The 24,504-nt window shown below is 37.3% G+C and overlaps 1 protein-coding gene across 5 annotated transcripts in view; it reads right to left on the bottom strand.

The window, feature by feature from the left end:
- Positions 1-24,504, bottom strand: part of abr (ABR activator of RhoGEF and GTPase) — a 382,201-nt gene that overhangs the window by 19,794 nt on the left and 337,903 nt on the right. Inside the window, exon 1 of one of the 5 annotated variants that reach the window (XM_039757045.1) lies at positions 17,910-18,347. The exons of the other annotated variants lie outside the window; for them this stretch is intronic. Within the exon in view, the coding sequence (XP_039612979.1) occupies positions 17,910-18,071 (162 nt within the window). The 5' untranslated portion in view covers positions 18,072-18,347. Of the gene's footprint in view, positions 1-17,909; positions 18,348-24,504 lie in introns of those variants that run through there. 5 annotated transcript variants of the gene reach the window in all.

The raw sequence follows: 24,504 nt of genomic DNA, 5'->3' as shown, positions 1-24,504 counted from the left end.
TTCTTCAGATAATAATAGGACTGAACCAAAAAAGAAATGCAGACGGTACAGCTTGGACTATTTGTACTTATTTTGAATGTACATATTTATTTCATAAATGTCAAAAATGTAAAAAAAACTCTACTCGTATTTTTTTGCTTTAATTTACGTTAGTGCAGGTTTCGATATTAAATGTTGCACACGATAATGCCATATTCCGTAGTCCTTTTATCTGTTTCAATCATTAATTATAAGTGATTAAAATGAAAAGTTTGATATCTAGTGAAATATTTAATATCAAGTACTGTACAAATGTATTAATCTGAGTAAGTAAAGTAAATGACTAGGGGGTCGACAGTTTTAAAAGGTTTTGGTAAAGGGGTCCGTGGCTGAAAAAAGTTTAGGAACTTATGCTCTAGTGTCACCGAATCACTGACAGGGGCCATAGACACCTAACAGTACAGGGAGTTAAGCTGGTGTTAAATCTTTTTGCAACAGAATGTACTCTTGTGCTGTCTCCATTCTAGTTTTCAATCAGGGACTTTGATAAGCTCCAGGTTTTAAACATTTTCAACTTCATGTAGCATTTTTTCATGTATGATTTCCTGGAGACAGCAATATCATCTGACACATCACCTATTACCCCAATCAGCACCTATTATGTCACCTGGAGGTACAAGGGGCTGTATTTATCTTTGTTTGTTGTGTAGTCTGGTATAGTTGTATGGTGAGCATCAGTTACTAGGAATGAGCAATATACCAGCTGATCAGGTGAAGTTCTTCTTCTGACATGGATTTCATTAATATTGCTTTACTGGTATTCTAAAAATTCACTGTAAAATGTTAGATTTAAACATACAACAAAAAAGTGTGCAAAACTATGCAAGGGAACAGGCAAAATGGTTTTCTTAATTAGTTAATGCCTTTTGTGTATGGGCTTGTATGTGACTATGTGTAATAAGTAGAGCCTATCCCCTTTAAGATATCACCCAGAGTGCTGTGTGTTTCATCCCATTTGGTGAGTTAATGCAAGCGGGATGGTAGGACAGGAAGCGGCCACTTCTTGTGCTGTGGTTGCTTAGCAGCAGCAGCAGCATAAGTGAGCAAGAGAGAAAAAAATGCACTTTTATTTGAGTGAGGTGAACAGCTGCTACTGATTCTATTTGAGTAGCAGAATATTAAGCAGCATTTTGATGGGTAAGAGAAATGCAAGTGCGAACAACTACTCGCTAATGCTTTTGTTTCACCTATTAATGTTTATTGATTCCAACACGCAAAAATCATATAGTTTTCCCCCCTTGGTGAAACAGATGCATTGAAGAGTACAGGGTGGAGGTCCCCCTATGTAAAAAGGCCGTAATTACATATGAAAAATAATACTGAAAACTACCTTTGATTCTTTTGGGGAGGGGGTTTGGGGGAGCTGAGGGTTATAATGTAACTTACTTGATGAAGCAGATTTTTTTTTTTTTGCTCAAGACCCAAAAATGGGTCGTGACCCAGCAGATGAAAAACACTGCATTATATCAATATCTACTGGAACTATCAGTAAGTTTAATGATACTGTGATATACATTTTGGCCATACTGCCCTCCCTTGATTCAAATCAGACTGGTCAAAATTATATTTACTTGCATTTTTAATGTTTTTGCATTGCCTTTTTTTGCAAAGCACACATGGATCAACAGAATAGGGAATTGTTGGGAATGCCTAAAGAAATCCTTCTTCCTTTATTATGGAGAAAGTTTTAACTGCATATAGTTCTTTCTTTGGTGTCCTTGAGCTGGTTTTATATTTTTTCTATTAGACAAGAAGCTTTTCTGCAGTCCACTCCATACCAGGAATATTGCCTTTGGTGAATTTTGATTTAGTGACCATTCATGTGATAACTGAGTTGCTGCTTGTCATTAATGCCAGTTTTGATTGTAATTCAGAATTGTATACTGATTTGTGTATGTATACACTGTGAGAAAGCAAAGACATCTGGTACCCTGTGGCCCTGAGACTTTAGAGGTGATGCACATGATACCTATATAGCACTGAATTGTGGAACTAACAGGCCCGAGCAATGACTGGATGCTTCTTCCTGGTAAAAGTGAAACCTATTTCAAGTTTCTGGCCTTGACAGCTATGGTCAATTGTCACCACAAATCTTTTAAGGTACACAGCAAGCAGCAAAATTAATTGTTCACCAGAATGGTAGGTGATCCTTATATTGACAAACTATTAAACTACTGTACTATGACAAGCACAAACTGTTTATCCATTATGAACTGCAAAATCTTACTGCATTCTCATTTAGTTTTATTGTAGACTGACTTTGTCTCTTTACCGGAGCTTCAGAGCCTTTTACCTGTGTCAGAATACCCTCCTTCTCATTCCTACTGCTGTCCCATACACGCCATTTTGAATTGCAGGAATGGATATGGTACTTACAGTGGATACGGAAAGTATTCAGACCCCCTTCAATTTTTCACTCTTTGTTATATTGCAGCCATTTGCTAAAATCATTTATATTAATTCTTTCCCTCATTAATGTACACACAGCACCCCATATTGACAGACAAAAAAAAGAATTTTTGAAATTGTTGCAGATTTATTAAAAAAAAAAAAACTGAAATATCACATGGTCCTAAGTATTCAGACCCTTTGCTGTGACACTCATATATTTAACTCAGGTGCTTTCCATTTCTTCTGATCATCCTTGAGATCACCTTCACTTGAGTCCAGCTGTGTTTGATTATACTGATTGGACTTGATTAGGAAAGCCACACACCTGTCTATATAACCTTACAGCTCACAATGCATGTCAGAGCAAATGAGAATCATGAGGTCAAAGGAACTGCCTGAAGAGCTCAGAGACAGAATTGTGGCAAGGCACAGATCTGGCCAAGGTTACAAAAAATGTTCTGCTGCACTTAAGGTTCCCAAGCGCACAGTGGCATCCATAATCCTTAAATGGAAGACGTTTGGGACGACCAGAACCCTTCCTAGAGCTGGCCATCCGGCCAAGCTGAGCTACCGGGAGAGAAGAGCCTTGGTGAGAGAGGTAAAGAAGAACCCAAAGATCACTTTGGCTGAGCTCCAGAGATGCAGTCAGGAGATGGGAGAAAGTTGTAGAAAGTCAACCATCACTGCAGCCCTCCACCAGTCAGGGCTTTATGGCAGAGTGGCCTGTCGGAAGCCTCTCCTCAGTGCAAGACACATGACAGCCCGCATGGAGTTTGCTAAAAGACACCTGAAGAACTCTGAGATGGTGAGAAATAAGATTCTCTGGTCTGATGAGACCAAGATAGAACTTTTTGGCCTTAATTCTAAGCGGTATGTGTGGAGATAACCAGGCACTGCTCATCACTTGTCCAATACAGTCCCCACAGTAAAGCATGGCGGTGGCAGCATCATGCTGTGGGGGTGTTTTTCAGCTGCAGGGACAGGACGACTGGTTGCTATCGAGGGAAAGATGAATGCGGCCAAGTACAGGGATATCCTGGACAAAACCTTCTCCAGAGTCCTAAGGACCTCAGACTGGGCCGAAGGTTTACCTTCCAACAAGACAATGACCCTAAGCACACAGCTAAAATAACGAAGGAGTGGCTTCACAACAACTCTGTGACTGTTCTTGAATGGCCCAGCCAGAGCCCTGACTTAAACCCAATTGAGCATCTCTGGAGAGACCTAAAAATGGCTGTCCACCAACGTTTACCATCCAACCTGACAGAACTGGAGAGGATCTGCAAGGAGGAATGGCAGAGGATCTCCAAATCCAGGTGTGAAAAGCTTGTTGCATTTTTCCCAAGAAGACTCATGGCTGTATTAGTTCAAAAGGGTGTTTCTACTAAATACTGAGCAAAGGGTATGAATACTTAGGACTATGTGATATTTCAGTTTTTCTTTTTTAATAAATCTGCAACAATTTCAAAAATTTGTTTTTTTGTCTGTCAATATGGGGTGCTGTGTGTACATTAATGAGGGAAAAAATTAATTTAAATGATTTTAGCAAATGGCTGCAATATAACAAAAGAGTGAAAAATTGAAGGGGGTCTGAATACTTTCCGTACCCACTGTATGTCTATAAATTGGTTCATTTAAGAACACAATTTCCAGTGGCAAACTAATTTATACCATAAAATAACAAATCTGTGGCACATTACATGACATCCAGATCTAGTTGCTGGATCTCGTGTTCTTGAGAATGTTGTCATATTACACAGCTAGCATAACAAACAACATGACTCCATGATGACTTTCCACAGCATCGCATGTTGATAGCCAATTAATGTGCTGCCAGACAGCACTGGTGCCTCTACAAATACCTTCTAGGTATGGCAATTTAGGCTGTGATCTCAGCCCTTCTTTGTCCTTTTCTGTTCTTTCGTGGTACAGAAAGCATGAGACCTCAGACGGATGAGTCTCCCTTCTGTTTGCACAGTCCAAAACACCCGGATTCTTTATTCCTTGTGGCTGCATTCTATATGCTATACTGTACATCTGCATAATCATCTTGTACATACAGGGCCTACCTTTACAGCCATTTGATTTAGTTAGGTTAAGTTGCATACCAGTCTGTGACTGAGTTGCTGACGTTTACCAGAGTGTGGCAACTATCCCAGCTTCACCAAGATTATATAAATAATATCCACAGCTGAAATTTGCTGAAAAAAAAAAAAAAAGTGTAATGGGGCCCTAAGCCATGAGACAGTACGTCTTTTGAAAAGCAAACTAGCACAATCTTTGAATAGGACATGTTTTTTTTTAAAGTTCAATGAAAGAACCAACGTTTTATGCTCTCATTTAAGCAAATTAACTGCAGTGTCAACTGAGAATGAAAAAAATCTCATAAATCAAGATAACAGTTTAGAACTTTAAGCTTCTACAAAGTATGCCTACATTTTCAATACTAGCAATCAGTAACTTGAACAAAATAAAACATAACACAAAAGCATGTTTATTTCAAATTATACTGTGGTGGAAACACTCCAGCTTACTTTTGTTTTTAAAATATTGGTTGCATAAGTATGAATTATATTAAAATCCAAGAAAGATCTCCATTTCTTGACAGACAAGATATTTAAATACACATCAGTATTTTTTATTTTTTTTTTACGCATGGTATTAAATTTTATTTTTTTTTAATCATGAGTACAATAGGGGTGCCCTATGAGGGGAAACTGAAATGTTGGCTTTAGTATACTAAAGTCATTTATAAACAAATGGCACTTTTTACATGCAGTTTCTACATTAAGGCTGAGTTGTATGTTTCTCTAAAGCATTCAGCTCAAGAAATTCAAGGAAGAAACAATTAAACCAATCACTGCCAGCCTGAGCCTGGGAAATGAGAACAACTACCTCATACAAAGGACTCAAATTACACATGCAAAAGATATTTCCACTGCAGATTATCTGACCCACTTTCAGAAGGTTTATTAATCACGTGACTCTAAATGTAATGCAAATATTTCCAGTTTAAAATAGGTGGCTTACCAAAGTAGTTAAGTACATTTTTTAACATCTTTAAAAGGAACATCTGAGAATGTTTGGGGAAAAGAGCTTTCAAAATTAAATCCAGCTCAGTACTGAAATTCTACCTTTTGATTTTTATAGATATACACAAAAAGCCAAAGGAAACAGAAACATTTCCAAAACTAGATGTTTTTTTCTCATAAACACAGCTGGTTTTCAATGCAAAAATGTGTGCTTAATGCAGGCCATTGGGATAAGTTTACATTCACAGACCACAGTTGTATAAAAATGTAGAAGAATACTAGAGCAAAGAAAACAGGATGGCTAGTGAGACAATCCACTTCTTAAGCCAACATTTTCAGTGAGGAACACCTAGGTGTGTCCCTGAGTGGTCTTCTACTTTATCTACTTTTTAATTCATTCGTATCATCAATGATAAACTATTTCATATTGTAACACAACTGTTGTGAACTTTGACATGATATAGTCAAACATGCTGTATTTAATTACATATTGTATTGGATGACTCGAGAGATTTCACACACAATAACAGAGGAGTATGCTTCTTCTGAAGGAGTTTATTAACGACAGGGAGAGGCAGCATCTGCCACCAGTCTGTGTCACAATGGGGAGTCACCCATGAACCTGATTTGCACATCTAGAGGATATGGGATGGATGAAAAGATGTAGAACCCAAATAAAACATACAGTATGTAGATTAAGGGAGAATTAGCAGCCATCACACAGAACCTTCCCTGGCTGGAATTCTCTACAAAGTGTTTGGATGTGTGAAGCAGTAGCACATGCCAATGCACCTTTGTGCTTCCCCAAAGATCAGTACTATCAAAGGTTTGGTGACGTGACAGATGAAAACTAGAATACCTACTCATGATCTTACTGCTCTGTGTTTTATGGTTGTGTTAGGAGGTGAGTGAAAAACTAACTTTAAATATCAAGATATAGCACTGAAGGCAGTAGACAGCATTTAAGATTATGTTCAGAAGACTAACAATAATATTCTCCTTCAATATGTTTAAATCAGGCACTGTTGATCAAACATAATGTTTCATTTATTGGTCTAATTGGCTTTAAACACATTCAATTTCAGAGCATGCTTTATCATGAGAGATAATATAGGATCAAAAATGTAACGGTTCTGTAATTTAGAAGCTATTCAAGTTAACTCTGTAGAAAATCATTATATAGCTGGGAAACTTGAATGTATTTTTAAAAAAATAAAAGTTAACAATTGCCATATGTTTTCAAAGAGAGTACTGCATGTCTTAAAAATACAAAAGTGTTAGAATCTAAATGAGTGAAAATATAATTACTAACAAAAGCTCAGTAGCTTATTTTCTTCTAGATGAGCAAGTAACTAACGGGGGGTGACCATTGTAACCACTCCAACTCCAGGTATGGAAGTATTCTAAATATCACACGTTTTACAATTTACTGAAATAAATAAGCTAAGCACAAAGTAGGGTTTCCATTTTTGTCATTTTTCTACATCATTGCTAATTACTGGGGCCTGGATACAATGTCATGTCATTTTCTAATCCAGACCAGGGACGTAGCAGGAGCTGGAGCCTATTCCAGCAAGCATAGGATGCAAAGCAGTAACAAACCCTGGACAGAGTGACAGTCCATCACAGGGCCACACATAGACTTACTAGGGCCAATTTAGCATTGCCAATTCACTTAACCTGCATGTCTTTAGACTATGGGAGGAAACTGGGGCACCTGGAAAACACCTGCACAGACACAAGGAGAACATGCAAACTCCACACAAGGAGGACACAGGACACGAACCGTGCTGCCCCCGGATGCAATGTCAACCTATAAATGAAAAATCATGTAGTGAATGATTTATTGCATTGAATCAGGGCATTTCATCTGTGAACTCTAGTTAGGCAGCTCTCTATAAAAGCATGAATTTTGACAGCCATATTGATGACCTGTAGTCAATTACATACAATTCAGCACTTACCGACACTTCCCTTAACATTGCACCATTTGCATTTCCTGGCTCTCAGAGAACTGGTAACAGACACAAGACATGAACGTGCATCTAACATACTGTGTTATATACTCCTGCACTCTTCTTCCATGTTAATATCTACCCTCTATATATTTAAGCCTCATTGCACTATTGCCTGTTCACAGTAAATGCCAAGCTATCCAACCCCGCTTCTTCCAGCTTCATGTAGCTCTGCCATTAGGTACCTAAACTGGTCACTAAAATCCAAGTAACAGGGAGACTTTACTGCTTCTACAGATTAACACACTACTCTCACTCTTACAAGTATTCTTTAGATAATGTACACTGTGTCAAGAAAAAAGTCTGTGACTTTCAGAGAAGCACTACACCTCCACCTATCTGAAATAATTTGTTCACTACATAAGCTTCAAAATGGTAACTTGTATGCTTATATGCGGTACAGATAGCAAACTCAACAATTTGTATATATGCAGCAGCAGAGATAATGAACCATGTTTTGCATGCTCAAATGAGAAACATACAGATAAAATTAAATAAAAAATGCTGTTTTTCTACTACAAAATATTGTCCAAATAATTGGCTCCTTTGCATTTTGTAAATAAAATCAATGAAAAGAACATCTGAGATGACCTTCTGCTTATTCAAAGACAACTCCGTCCTAAAGAATACTTCCTGGGTTCATGTCCTTTCAAAGGCTAAAAAAGTGGTACCACCCAAGAATAAATCTTTTACAATCGATCACCAAAGTAAAAGGCAAAGAACTGAAATATCTAAAGAGAAAAATAGTTGCTGATGTTCAGAAATAAGGTGAAGCACACACACACACACAAAAAGTTCATTATGTCATGTAGCACAAATATATACATATATACTGCTCAAAAAGTAAAGGAACACTTTTTAATCAGAATATAGCATCCAGTCAATGGAACTTCTGGGATACTGATCTGGTCAGTTAAGTAGCAGAGGGGGTTGTTAATCAGTTTCAGCTGCTTTGGTATTAATGAAATTAACAGGTGCACTAGAGGGGCAACAATGAGACAACCCCTAAATCAGGAATGGTTTAACAGGTGGAGGCCACTGACATTTTTCCCTCCTCATCTTTTCTGACTGTTATTTCACTAGTTTTGCATTTGGCTACGGTCAGTGTCACTACTGGTAGTATGAGGAGATACCTGGACCCTACAGACATTGCACAGGTAGTCCAACTTCTCCAGAATGGCACATCAATACGTGTCAGTGCCAGAAGGTTTGCCGTGTCACCCAGCAGAATCTCAAGGGCATGGAGAAGATTCCAGGAGACAGGCAGTTACTTTAGGAAAGCTAGACAGGGCCGTAGAAGGTCCTTAACCCATTACCAGGACTGGTATCTGCTCCTTTGGGCAAGGAGGACCAGGATGAGCACTGCCTACAAAATGGCCTCCAGCAGGCCACTGGTGTGAATGTCATTGACCAAACAATCAGAAGTAAACTTCATGAGGGTGGTCTGAAGGCTCGACATCCTCTAGTGGGCCCTGTGCTCACTGCCCGGTACCGCAGAGCTCGATTGGCATTTGCCACAGAATACCAGAATTGGCAGGTCCACCACTGGCACCCTGTGCTTTTCACAGATGAGAGCAGATTCACCCTGAGAAGATGACTGGATGTTGGTGGGTCAGTGATGGTCTGGGGAGACATATCCATGGAGGGGCACACTGACTTCTACAGGCTAGATCTTGACTGCCATTAGTTATCGGGATGAACTCCTTGGACCCATTGTCAGACCCTATGCTGGTACAGTGGGTCCTGGGTTCCTCCTGGTGCACGACAATGCCCGGCCTCATGCGCCAAGAGTATGCAGGCACTTCCTGGAGGATGAAGGAATTGATACCATTGATTGGCCTCCACGCTTGCCTGACCTAAATCCAATAGAACACCTCTGGGACATTATGTTTCGGTCCATCCAACGCTGCCTGGTTGCACCTCAGACTGTCCAGGAGCTCAGTGATGTCCTGATCCAGATCTGGGTGGAGATCCCCCAGGACACCATCTGTCGTCTCATTAGAAGCATACGCCGACGTTGTCAGGTATGCATACAAGTACGTGGGGTCATACAAACTAACGAGTACGATTTTGAGTTGTTGCAATGAAATTTCAGCAAAATGGTCTAGCTTGCTGCATCCTTTTTTCACTTTGATTTTCAGGGTGTCTTTGAATTCAGCCCTCTGTAGGTTGAAAATTTTCATTTTCATGAAACGATGTGGAATCCTTTCATTTCAAACACATTACCCAGTCTATATCAGTATAGATATCCAGCATGATTTTTTACCCATTGAGATCTGATGTGTTTTCAAAGCTTCCTTTAATTCTTTTGAGCAGTTTATATACTATATATATATATATATATATATATATATATATATATATATATAAATAAATATATAAAAATCAATGATGATTTAAAGCTCCTTTAATATGCATCTGTCAATTTCTCTTACATTACAGAAATCCTTTTAATGACTCCAGACGACGGTTATTCTACAGTATCATTAATTTCTCTACCAGGTGGTATTGTATTTTCAGAAACAATTTACACATCAAAAGCATTCTTACATATTAATATTTAATGACACAACATGCACCAAGCAGCACAACACATTCTTGTATTCCAGTCAGTAATAATGTGTCTGTTGTTTAATAGCTTTGGATGCAAGCCAGCTTAGAATAAGTCAGATAAATGTTTTTTACCTTTATCTACAGCACATTTCCATAAAATTAAATACCACTGTTATACATCCTGATAACAATCCCCCCTCCACAGTCCCCATTACTAGTTTCTACCAAATATTTTCTGAAAGAATATTATGGAAATATAAAACAGCCAATGTTATAAGCCCCTAGATAACCAAACAATCCTCTAGTTATAAAGCAACGCCAAACTTCCAACAGTCCCTGTTTAAATCTGCATTGTGTTAAGGACGTTAGCAAACCCTGAGGGGACTGCAGAGTGGTTGATAACCTGGTATTCTCCATGACTTTGATTATGTTAATGGTGGTGCCCAAAAGACACAAATGTATGAAATTTAATCTCCATCCATCAACAGTTCAGTAACAGCTTCCCAGCATTCATGCCGATGCAATTATGTGTAAAGAAAACCACAAAACCCTTACTGAGCATTACAGCTCTGTGGGAGAGCAACTGTAGTGACTGCACTCCATTTTGGCAAGGCAGTCCTACAGACCCACACATGCCAGTCGAGTGAGAACTCATTTCGTCCTTACTGCCAGTTTGGACATTTTGTGAGCCCCTCCAGACAAGTCTCTGCAAATAGGTAATACATATAATAAGTTTTGGACCATATCTTATCTCATTCATTGTGATTCTTATTAAAAGTGGTCATTATAAATCAAGAACTCAATATCTAAAAATAAAAGTAAATTCAAATCTTTATTGTGACACATGTATAAATATCTATATGGAGTTTAAAAGCAAGGACAAGCACTTGAAGTAGAAGTTTTGTTTTCAGACTTTCTCTCAGATGAGGTGAGGAGGCCTGACCCTAATAAGATGCTTTACTGGTTAAGGAAGATATAAAATCTCTCCAAACAATAGCAAATTATGTGATCTAAAAAAGAAGTGCCTGAGACTACATGTTTGGAACTCCTTTGGTTTACATATAACATGAGAACAACAGTCAGCAGTCTGGCAAAACTAAAAAAAATTAAAACAAAAGGTATGAAACAACGGATACACAGTAGCTTGAATCTACTCATAAAAGCAGTGCAGAAATCTACAGGAACAAACAGATGTCTGACATTTAGTGCTTCAAAACCTGGACACTTCATCAAAAAATTCCCCTTTATAATAAATAACAATTCTGGCTCTGCTAATAATTACATTTTCAGACCTTTCCAGATCGTTTCCAGACTGCACAAAACACCTCTTTTTTTCGAGCGGTGAAAACTATTTTCTGCTATGTTGTTCAGAAACACTTCTGTTGCTAGGCTGGCCTTTTCTGTGGGCAGTTCTTTATGAAAAATAAACATTATCACCTCAGCAGCTAACTTCCCAAATTTAGGAAAATGTTCACATTAGTAAGGTGTGTACTTTAGTTTAAACTGTAGACACAACTTTAGCATATGTGACATCACATTTACCTAAAATATTTATATTGCAAATAAAGTTGTCAAGCTTTATGGATTTTTATGAAATGTCTTTAACAAAACACTGAGACTTTCATGAGTGCTCTTGGTAAATGTACCAACTTGTATTTTTGTTTATCCTCAAATTCTATTCATTAGTTAAAACATAAAAAAGGTTTATGAGATGTTCAAGGAAAAAGTGCTGTAGCATATAATGTGGAAAAGTTTATACTGATCAATTGATAGAGAATAGCAATAATGTGGAATAATATTTTAGTTTGGGTTTTCTGTGGCAGAGTATGTTTGAACAAACTGCAGTCAATTTAAGGCTTTTTAAGTAGTACCAAAGCAAAGAGCCTTACAGTTGTTGAGGAGGGAGTGTATGAAAACTTAGACAATTTGGCAGGGATATAAGCCTTTATTTTCTTTGGTTTATGACAGATTTGTCAATTTCCTCAGAAAACCTGAGGTTGCTAAATAGGAAATAGACCGGTGACCCCAACTCCACTTTATCCACGAGAACATCATTTATATGGGACTCACAATCTGTTACTACCTTATGTTATGATTAGGCAAATTCAGCTCAGCACTAGTGGTTAACACACAACAGTCAACAGTCTGCTCTTCAACAATAAACAACAGATTTTCCCACTTGGAACGACAACACTTTTGCATCCTTTCTTTGTCTTTACTTACATTTCCTGGAAGATGGCTGAAATTGTGCAATGTTTACATTCATAACAGCCAAGTATAAATGGAAGCATCTACAGTATTTGTACAGGATGTCATAGAAGTTTAGTACTTCTACCTCTTGGATCCATCAACCTGGGCTTGAATACCATTACCAGGTCACTACCCATGTTATTCCTGTGTCTGCGCAGTTTTTTCTCCTTTTACTCTGATAACCCAACCACACAAAAATGGCTAGTAAGTGTGTGTTTGTGATGGCTCTATGAATTAAATATAGCTATCCATGGTACCTGTCAAAGACAGGTAATAGAATAAAAAAAAATATGTTCTGTCTCTTGTTCTTTGTGTATATATGTGTACACACACACACAGGTACAGTATGTAAATTTTCCAGTAATGACAAGCCAACGTGGAATTGTTCATTAGAGATCTACTTTACAAATAGTTACCTTTTCTGTTCTCAGCAGATTCTTCAGATATTTCTGTCCAGTCTCGTTATTATACTTACTAATAAACAACCACTAGATACACCCCTACATACAGTATAAAATAAAAGTACTAAATTTTCATTTGTTTATCCAAGTACACAAACTTGAAATGTAATGCTGTTTTTTTCCTGGTTTTAATTCACTATAATTCTTAAATACACTAACAGGTTTGAGTGTTTATTTATTTCCAGTTGCAATATTTGTGAAGTAATACGATAGGGAATAAGATGTGCCTAAACAGTTCCCTTCTAAATTAATCAAGCTGTCTAGTTAAAATCATAAATTTAAATTACTAACCCTTCCCAAGACATTAAAGGTTAGTGCACTGAACTGCAAAAAAAAGCCTTTGCTTAGAACATCTGGTAATTATAGTCATTAACATGCCAAAGGAATCAGATGCAATATAATCACACTAGCGAACACGCACTGCTCTTTCACTGCTGCAGCAACGGTTCACTATTCCCTGTCACAAAGTAAATAAAACTGCAACTTGTTTTGTTTTTTAATGCATGCATATTAATGCTATTGTTTAGAAAGACCAACAGTCAGTCACTCACACAGAAACACTACAATTTGGCATGCTTAGATAGGCTGTGCAAAGCAAATTACCATCTCTGTCTTCCAACTAGGGACTTGACCCAGATCTGATCCTTAACCTTCAGTAAATTAACACCTCCTCCGACTGTGGATGTCCAAGACTGGAAAGAGGCAAGCATTAATCTGGGAAGTCGTTTTTAGCAATTTACCTTTACATAGGGATCTCTCGTGCTATTACATACATTTGTATTCATCTTGGAAATTTTTTCTCCAGCCTCTGTTGTCAGTATTCCACTGATTATGCAAATAAAAATTAGATATAAATACATACAAATGTGTGATTAAATTTTATACTCTGATAATATATACTCTGCAACATCCACCTCACTGATGCACAGGGAGTAAAACATAAAAGTTATTTAAACATAACTTACGTAGCCACTAGATTTACTGCTGCCCAGGTCCTGGACATGGGTTCATTTCACAGTTTGGGATGCTTTTCATTTGGAATTTGCTGATTCTGCTACACTGATTTTTTCTTGATTATTCTGGAAGCTCTGAACTGGACACAGGTGAATGAGCATTAGATTTATGCATGAATGTATTATGTGATGGACTGGAACCTTATCCAGGTTTGATGTCTGTCTTACACAATGTTCCGCTGAGATAGCCTTTGTCAGTCCAAGACCTTGTACTACAGAAAGTCTGTTTGTGAAGTGAAATGATGGCTGACCTACACATCCATTAAACAGCTACAAATGACTAATAGAGCGAACGGCACAATGGTGACTGAGTAGAAATCCAGATGTTCTATGTTTTGTAACTCTACTTTTCCAATATGCAAACAATTCCTCACTTGTAACTCTTGTAAAATTTGCATTCGGTCTTCGTGGGTCAGCAGCTAGCCAGGTAGCATTGGGCACAGGCAAGAACCCATTCTGAAGTGCCACAGAGAAAAACTACATGCTGAATAATAAATACTAAAACCATACAGCATATACAATTTGTTCAGTGTACTGGAAAAGGTAAAAAAAATTCCAATTCATACACTTTTATTATTAAGAATATGTTACAATTCCACTAATAATCTTAGTACCAATGCTATACAGTACTTTCATACATGTGGAAGAGCTTCCATACTAAGTGAAAGGTAAGAGAGTTGTGTTAAAAGTAAAGCCTGTTTGCCATTTTCTCTGAAACTATTAACCCATACATGATGTTTTTACATCATCAGATAGACTGACTTTTACTGCATAGATGACATACTCTTTATATTTCTTGGGGTTGCAAAACTATGAATATTAAGCAGAAGCAAAGAGCAGTGATCAGGTTTTTGACCAATCAAGGGTGTACTTGTGCCAAAATCCATGAAAGTCTCAGAAATGTGTATGGTAAGGCAATAATGGAGGAGAGTAATGTGCGAAGATGGGTGAAAAAGTTTAAAGAAGGCGAAACTAGTGCTGAAGACAAACCATGTAGTGGAAGGCCACTGACATTAGTCACAAAAGAAAACAAACATGGTGGACAACAGGATTTGTGCAAACTACCTGATTACTGTCTGAAAATTTGTGGAGGAACTTCGCTGTGGTCATAGTGCTGTTGAAATGATTATCCACAACCTTGGATAAAGGAAAATGTGTGTCAGCTAGGTTCTTTTGGGGACAGTGCTTCAATGATACAAGTAAAGTAGAAGTTATCAGATGCTGGACCAGGGAGTGTCTAAATGAGTTCTTCCAAGTGGATCTGACAAGTGGGCTCAAATGTGGTGCAAATGCATCACCACTGGTGGAGAATATTTTGAACAGTACCATGTTGTAAACAAATAGTTACTTTGCACATGTATGTAGTTGCCTATGTTGTGTTGGTAGTAAAGGAGTTATGACCTGACAGGCGTTACTTTCAGTACAACCCTTGTATGATCACAGAAGTTATGTTTCTCTTTAGTGACTGTGGTCACTGTGACTCATGGTGACTATATATAGAGCAGTCAAAGCAGATATAAAATTGCTGCTCTTCATGGGTCATTTGAGCTTGGTTAGGCATGTAGATTTAATGTACCCTGAATACATCCTTATAGAAACATTTGTGAAGTTTGTAGTTCTCCCTACCATTCTGTTTCAGTCTGTGGTTTTTTCTGAGCACGCCGGTATTATTTACACATCCCAAAAATATGTATTTTAAGTTGACTGGTCACTCTACATTGTCCCAAAAGAGATAATGTGGACATGACTGACACCCTATTTAGGTCTGGTTGCTGGCTTATGTCTGATATCCTTTAAGACCCTGAACTACATTAAGCCAGTCTGATCATGGTTGAATGAGACACTAAGTACACATAACACAATAAGTCACTGGGAAAATGCCTGCTAACGTTCAGGCATTTAGTCAAACTAAAAAAAAGCAATAAACAGCATGTACAGTACAGATAGCAGCAACAGTTAACAAATCATATGAAATCTGCATGGTATACACAAACACACTTGTTTTAATTTCTATTTGAATTTCCTGGTCACAGTTATGGTGGTAACATACCAGTCCACCCTAACCACAACAACAGCCTCCTTCAGTTAAATTCCATGGTACTCCTAGATTGAATGCCAGGCAGAACAGTTCTCGTACCCTGTACTCTTGTGGATAACATGAAGAATACATAGGCCTTATCAAACTTTATAAAAATAGGTTAGTACAAGGTGGTTTAGTTCCCAAAACCACTAAAGTATCCATGCTAGGTCAAAGAACCATTCCACTGTTCCAAAGCCAGATCAGAACAAACACGATCACATAGAGTTTCCATTTCAGTAGCCTGGTATAAACTTTGCCAAAGTGGGTAACAAGTAAGAGTATAAGTAGAACAAACCCTCCTGTGACCTTTTTAAAAACTGGCCACCATAACTGAATGGTGATGAGGTGTTGTGCACACTTCCCAAGCACTACTGAAGAGGCTTGTTAAGCCACCACAATATCCAGATTGAAACTGTTGAGAGCCTGGTGTTCTTAGGAGAGAAAATCATGTCAAACTGGCCCAGGGAATGTAGTCAGACAAAAAGCAATACAAAAATTAAAATTCCATCATGATGCAGAATAAATCTTGTTGGTTGATAAGAATATTGATACAGTACTAGGATTGGTGTTTGCCTGTGCCTATCTCGAGGCCAAGTGCCTTACATAGCCTGTGGGGGAATGGCATTTGAGCCCATCACCTGCAAAGCAAATTTTTAGCATGAACAACAAGATCCACATGTACAAAAGATTCCATTAAAAAAATGGAATCTAAAGTGCAACTGAGGAAAAATGGTTTTGACATAATATTTTAAAGTTATGATGAATGGGCTTTAAGACCCTAATCGAGAGTTCAAAAGTGCTGGAGCCACAAATCTAAACAACATTTAGCAAAAGAGCGGGAAGAGCTAGATCGCAGGAAGGTCAATATCGGAAGACCTTGGATGTCTAAATGAATGATACAGGGTATGTAGCGATGGCAGCTAAGCTGAGGTGTTAATATTTTATGCAATCAGCACTTGACTAAACCCGCTCAATTTAAGCTGATTTCTAACAATTTTGTTATTAGGCAGAATCCTGACAGAGTTAGGAAGTGTTCCTAAAGCAGATTTTGTTAAAACAGTGCAATTTATTTTACATGTAGTAACAATAATTTTAAGCACAATCATAAGAGTTGCTTTAAACAGATTAAAAAAACTCAGATAAATACCCTAAAATAGCCCTAAAATGGCAGCGCCTCCCCGTAAACATCATGTTTAAAAAAATCACTGGTTCAAATCAACATTATGCATGATAATTGTATGTTTTTATTTTAAATTTTAACTGGTGCTTATTTACCCAGATTTTAGGACACAGGCAAGAATAACATCAGTCTGGATCCTTTATTCAAGTCACATACAGGGGTACGAAAAGACTCAAATGTTCATTCAGTGAATTATTTACGGTTTTGCTCATGATCAGTAATTTTCTGTTATTTTATATATGTTTTATGGTGTCTGGTGACATTATTAGAGGTTTACTTATATATGTAAGTACTGCATGGTTTTCTTTTATATTAGTACTGTATATCTAAAAAAGTTAATCAAGCCTGTCTTCAGACAAAACAAATAAGTATGTAAGAATAGGTTTAATAATACTTCAGAAATATTCATAAAACTTGTATAAATATTACATTAGTAATACTAATCAACAATCATATGTGGAGTCAGAGATACAGAAACCAAAGTATTTTGACTATTTTCAGATTTATAACGATCTATGTGGGACGTGTTTAATTTCTAACCTTGCACTTACACCATTTGAAAGACAGCTGAGTCTTGGAGTTTTATCTATGCTGCTGCTGTTTTCTAATTTGTATTCCAATAAACATAAAACATATTGAACACCTGCATTGAATACATGGCTGTGCTCATGGTAAAAGTCACAAATAGCTCATTATATTTAAAAAATGAAGTAAAAAAAAATCTGGATAGAACTTGCTCAATGCACACTGTCATGCAGTGAAATGTGGAGATTAGATTTTCTTTCCTGGTCCCTAATGAACAAGGCAGGACTTGAAACGCTGAATCCCAAAGACATATCTGTGGTTTTATCTAGCACTATCTCAAGAATACATAGTATTTTCAAGTGTAAAGAACCTTTTGTCGTAGAAGTTTATTCCGTACTCTGCCCCATAGTCTGGCTCCGGTGTTAGAATGCCGCTTTACTTCTGCATCTTCAAGGTTGTTCTCCAGACAGCAATGATCCAGTCGGTCACAGACAGACTGCAAGTTACAGTCAGAAACTAAAACATCCGTCATGCTAGCAGTATGCAGCACAGAACAACACGTTATTGAGGAATTATGAAGGAATATTTAATAGCAAATTCCACAAAGGAAAAAGAAACCAAGTGTTCAGTGTTCAAAATCCATAAACGCAGACAAAAGAAAAAAATATAATCCCCTAAAAATTAAAAAAACCTTTCTGACTAACTGTACAAATAAACTTTCATAATTAGAAGTTATCCACTATTTTAATTCCAAATTCAGCTATCTCAAAAACGATTTCAGATTAACAATCAGAAGTGTTGCACTGCTTTCATTTCATACCAGATCCTTCAAGCTGCTTCAAGTATTTCCCAATTATTCCACAGAAAATTGCCAGCATCTGTCTTTTGGCATCCAATGTGATTCTGAACACGTTATGCACACACACACACATTCAGCAAACAGCCTGGTAGAGTCCTCTAAACTGAGCCAATAGGGTTGGAATCTGCTTAGGCACACGCCTCCCAGTGTGCTTCTGTCGAGCTGGCGTGGAAAGGCAAAAAACTACAAAGGGATTCAGAGTGCCTGCTCCAAACATGCTGCATGTGCAGATAAAAAGAGCTGCAAAGTGCAGTCTCAGAGGGAGTGAGGGGAGTAGGAGGGGGTAATGAAGAGAAAAGATGGTGAAGCTAGTGGAGAGAATTGTAGGAGAAATGAGAAGTAAAAACATACTGACTGGCAGACAGAACTACTGTTAAACGAAGCAGTGTGGGAGAAATGGTATTTAGGAAAGAGGCTAATGGGGGCAAGAGAAACTAAAAGGAGGGGAGACAACAAACATGGGACTAAACTCTGAGAAGAGTTTACTAGAGAGAATCAGAACAAAGAAAAAGAAGATACGTAACAAACAGAGACGACTAGAGAGAGTGAGCTACAGATTTAAATTTCTTCCAGATGCTAATTTCAGTTTAAACTTTGACCCCTAAACTGTACCCAGATGTTAACATGCTACATGAGGGAGCCAAATCATCTGTGACAACAAAAGGCAAGGAGTACAATGTACAGTGAAGCCATACAAGATGAAAGCAAAGCCAACAAAAATCATTTTTATTCAAAATGGCTTTACATGCTCCTTGGAGTACAGGCTTGCTGTTGTTCAAACTTTTATACACCACACAAAAAGCTGCAATACAAAATAAAGAAAAGTTTGCTTTCCCTCGGTACCTACAACAAAAAAGTCAACATAAATAAACCCTTGATTTTTTGCTCATACTGAAAAAGTCTATTTTGTTAAACACAACACACATTCCACATTGTTAAATGAAAACTTATCTACTCTGTCTCAATAATGGCTTCATGTTCCTGAAACCTCTCGTCACTCAGCCAACACTAAGTAAATAGAAAAAATATCTATCCAATAGTACTAAAATACTTTAGATGTCTTATGGTTGTCTTTTAAGCTCATGCAGTGCTTAATTAAAATGTTGGCATTGTAGGTCAAAGCGTTCAAATGCTGACAGAACTTACGTTAGAGAGACACAAACTAGGCCTTTGAAGCATTCACAGTTTATACTGAAGCAGAGCGTATTCTCTTAAGCTCATGTAGTGCTTCATTAAAATTTTGGCATTGTAGGTCAAAACGTTCAAATGCTGACAGAACTTATGTTAGAGAGACACAAACTAGGCCTTTGAAGCATTCAAAGTTTATACTGAAGCAGAGTGTATTCTTTTCCTACAGTTGGACTGCTGACTGCTTGAGTGACTTATTTAGTGTTGCACAATTATAAATTGCACTGCCAGCCTCTTCCTTTAACATTCAACATTTACGTCATAAGGCTACATTCCCTGATTAAAATTCTTAGCAGAAACAGTGCTGAAATCCCAGGAATGTGATTAATAAAAAGCAAACTAGACATCCTGTAGTTTCTAGCAAGAAACTTTACAATAATACATTGACAAAATGATACAGGGAAATGACTGTACATTTTTGCTTTGGATATTGTCAATTATATACAATTATTACAAGAAATATGACCTGTTGGAGAGTCCTTGTGACCAGTGCTAGCTATGAATGTCACTGCTTTGTCAGCTAATATCTGCTGTAAAGGTGATACAAGAAATATATGAGGTCTGTACTTGAGAGTGGTGACTTCTATAGCAGACTGACAGATATGAGGTGCAAAATGTAGGTCTGATGATCATCTGTTATAAAGAAATTACCTTAAGTTAGTTGAGATTTGTTTAAGGTTCTCCCCTCAAGCATTGGTGACATTACTATTGAGAATAACATTTAAAACATTTCTACTTTACTACTACATCCTTGCTTTGTTAAAAAAAAAAGGCTAATAGGATTACCTGCGTGAAATTATTTTTAAAGTCTGAACCACAGAAGTAAGGTAGAAAGTAATGAACAGCATAAAGGCTGTAGTCAGCCATGCGCAAAAGAGGGTCGTTGCTAGTAAGCACTACCACCTTGGGGCACAAGGGGGCCCAGTCACTATCTTTTCGTTTTTCATTCATAGCTCCAAACAAACACCCAATGAGAGCAGATGACCCCACCCCTTCCAATTAAAGGACTATAAGAGCAGTGCACCACTGGAAGGAGGTGTCTCATTTGGGGACAAGTAATCCACTGGACGGAGCTCCAACCTGAAGCCTGACCGCTCTTCAGAACCTCTGCTATAGCCAATGGCAGAAACCACTTTTTGTACTGTTTTGCGCCACCATGTGCTTATTACTTTGCTTGTCCCTATTATTTCAATAAATGAGATGACTTGGTTGCCACCCCACTATTCATTTGGACTTGTGCATTCCTCTCGGGTGACAACACTGTACTTTAATAAGGATAAGTACAGCTGAACCTAAATATTTTTAAAATGCTGAGATTCATTCAATTGCCAGTGCAAACCCTGTTACTGCCAAAAAAATCCTACTCCGTTGAGCCCATTGCTCCAGGGTGGCTGTACAATAGCCGACCCTGCGCTCTGACCCCTAAAAGGTCATGCGAAAAGACAATTTGAACTTTAGGATTAACAAAGTATATCAAATCATATAAAAAAATACTAAGTACATGACATAAAATTACAATAAGACACATACATCCTATTATTCTTCTATAGACACACAATAAGTTACCTAGACAAAAAGACTTTATGGACATTCAAAACGTTACTTGACTTGACAGTTCTGTTGTATTGTGCTACAATGTGCATTATCAGGGCTTGGTAACAAATCAGTATTTAATGTGCCCATCCACTATATCTCAAAACTGAAGAACTAAATGTAAAACTTGTAACAAGAAAAATTCTGTTGCTGATTTTTGATAAACCTTGCAAACAACTTGATCCCTGAAAGACAGAATGTATTTTTAGTTGACTTCAAAGTAAGTGCTTCATTTATGCGGTCAGAAAATGTTTTTCTGTATACAGTAGAAAGTTACTGTAGATGTAAAATAAATGGACTGCTTAATAAACAACCAAAGCTTTTCCTTCAAAGAAAATCCTTATTATCTCGCAAAACATATACTATGTCTGAATTAATCATGCATAAGATGTTCCACACTCTATCATTGAAAATACTATTCCAACTTTAATGCCACATTACTCACTTAGAATATCAGCATGAAAAACACAGACTCCTAATATTAAAGAAGAGAATGCTGTCAGAAGCACATGCAGTACATAAATTATTTAATATTGACTATAACTGTTAACTTTGTAAAATATTCTCACTACTGATCCCTGATAGATAAACAAATTGCACACAAAACATTATTACTGGTCCTGTGTCCTTTAGATATCAAGTAGCTAATGTTTAAAGAAATTCAAAGCTATCAAGTAGACCTCAAGATCTCTTCAACTTTATTTTAGGATGCGTTATTTTTGTTGTTTGAGTGGGATTTACAAAAGCAGCCACCCTCTAGAGGTCTTCTACAGGGACTTCAGTCATGTCTCCCTTGACAGCCATTTTAAGTGCATATATGAGGTAGAAACCTTAAGGACTACGATCACAAGTCAGCTGGTTCTATATATCCGTCTGTCCAATATTGGAGATGCATTAATAAAATATCTCCTTTCAACTAGTGCTTTGTAGACTATGAATATTTAACTAAACAAATCTTAAAAACCTAAATCTATAATCCCACTTCATTACTAAGAAGACAGAAATCTTCATGCTAACATATACAGTAGACCTAAAGACATAGATATAATAAGAGGCCAGAAAAAGGTAGTGCATTTTTAGAATTTTTAGAGTTTTAATTCTAAAACTTATGAAAAAATTTCTTTCATTCTCCCCTCCATGATTTCCTGAATTACATCAAAAGCCAACTCTTTGAAGAAAAGAAAAAAAATCAAGTAAAGAAAGAAAATTTTCAGCTATAACTTACAGCTTCACATCTAACGGAGTAATCTGCCCTTTAAACTGCATATTTAGAGCAGTGCAAGCGTGACACTATATGTGACAGCTGCGTGATGCTTATTGCTGGAAACCACTAACATAGCATATAATTTGATCAAGTGTAATGCAGTATTGAGAATTATATATATATATATATATATATATATATATACAGACAGTATATAAAAAAATCTCAAAGTATTATTCCACCTAAGGGACTTTTTCGTTAACAGTTCAGACAATAAAAAACATTTCTTTAGAAGACGGAGGCTTTATTTCATGCAGAAAATAAATGAATTCTGGTATCTGGAAGCATTCCTAGGAGCTCTCCAAGGCAATGAAGGAAGAATGGTTTCAAAAGCTAACTTGCTACTATTAAATATAGTAGTATTTGGGAGCTTAAATATCGTGGGGACTAGTGAAGAAAAAAAACATTAAAATATCTTAACAACTAAGATAGAAAACAAATACCAGAGGCCAACCAAACAAAGAAAACAAATCTAATCTTGCTTACAAACAAATTGTAAATTTGCTTCAGGAGGTTCTATGATACAGCAAAAGAGAAGAACCCATAGCAGAAGTCCTTATTCTGTTTTATTAGAATCTTGTGAGCGCCTGCTAATTTTCAGGGTGATGGTGTCAACAAAATCTCACCTCTGTACTACTCCTTCAAAGCAAAAAGTCAAGCAAAATGACACGTTTTATTGGCTAACTAAAAAGATTACAATATGCAAGCTTTCAAGGCAACTCAGGCCCCTTTTTCAGGCAAGATGTAATCAATGTAATCTTGACTGAAGAAACCGCCTGAGTTGCCTCAAAAGCTTGCATATTGTAATCTTTTTAGCTAGCCAATAAAAGGTGTCATTTTGCTTGACTTTTCACTACATTCATAATGGCTAACACAGTACAACACCCTAGTCCTTCAAAGCAACAACAGGGTAATTCAGAGAGATACCTCGGCACTGTATCATGGCCACAATTAACGGCTAAAACTTTTCCCAGTCATTAGAAGGAACAAGAATCTGTCACTTTTAAAGTGCTGTACTGTATGTAATGAACATGCAAACACTATGCACAATACCGTATGTCTAAAACCTTTAGGAGTGACGTTTCACAAACTGGCATCCCCTCCAACAAAAGCTGAACTCCTGACATTACCACAAAAACAAGCATCAAATCTAAAACAACTTCCGGACCCACTGCTGCTTTTAATTAAATCCACAATGGAAAGGCCTTATACAGTGTTCATCTCTCTAACTAAAAGGCTAGCCACGTCAGCACTAAACTGTCAGGAATGGAGGAGTTGTGGCTTACAACATAGGAAAGGAACCAAAACATGCCAGTTAAATGTTTCCAGGAACACAAATTACGGACTATGTAAATGAAGGTTTCTCTTTGAGAATTTCAGTGTAACGATGTGACAATTATTTGATAGACAGTCTAAGAGCAATACTTAGAAATGAAAAACAAAGATAAATTTTCAATTAGGTAGGTAAATGCTGTATAATGAATTTGTCAAATTTTTTGCATATTCAAAAAATATAATTGATTATCAGCAGTATAGTTCATGTGATTACATGGTAATTAATAATAAAAGCAACAAACACTGTTGTGGTTTTTCACCTTCTCTTTTAAACTTTCATGACATTATATAAGACTTCAGCAAAGAAAGGTCCACATTAATTGAGTGCACAATTAGGCAAACATGTAGTAAGATGTGTAAGAATGCAAGCAATCATGTTACTTTCTAACCCGCTTAATCCAGACCAGGGTTGCTTTTGTCAGAGCCTATCATAGGGTGCAACGCAGGAAGAAAACCCTGCACATGGCGCCAGTCCATCACTGGGCAAACACACACACCCCATTAGGGCTAATTGAGTGTCACTGGAGGAAACCCACACAGACACATGGAGAACATGCAAACTCCACACAGGGCGAGTCCTGGTCATGATCATGGTCACGTTACTGTGAGGCAGCAGCGCTACCACTGCGCCACCCACACACATGACAATCTTAAATATAATATTAACATTTGTGATTATTTAGTTTGCTGATCTTACATTTACAGGCATTTTGAACATGTTATGTT

Source organism: Polypterus senegalus, chromosome 6, assembly GCF_016835505.1.
Source record: "Polypterus senegalus isolate Bchr_013 chromosome 6, ASM1683550v1, whole genome shotgun sequence".
Lineage (NCBI taxonomy): Eukaryota > Metazoa > Chordata > Cladistia > Polypteriformes > Polypteridae > Polypterus > Polypterus senegalus.
This window is presented reverse-complemented; position numbering and strand designations above follow the sequence as displayed.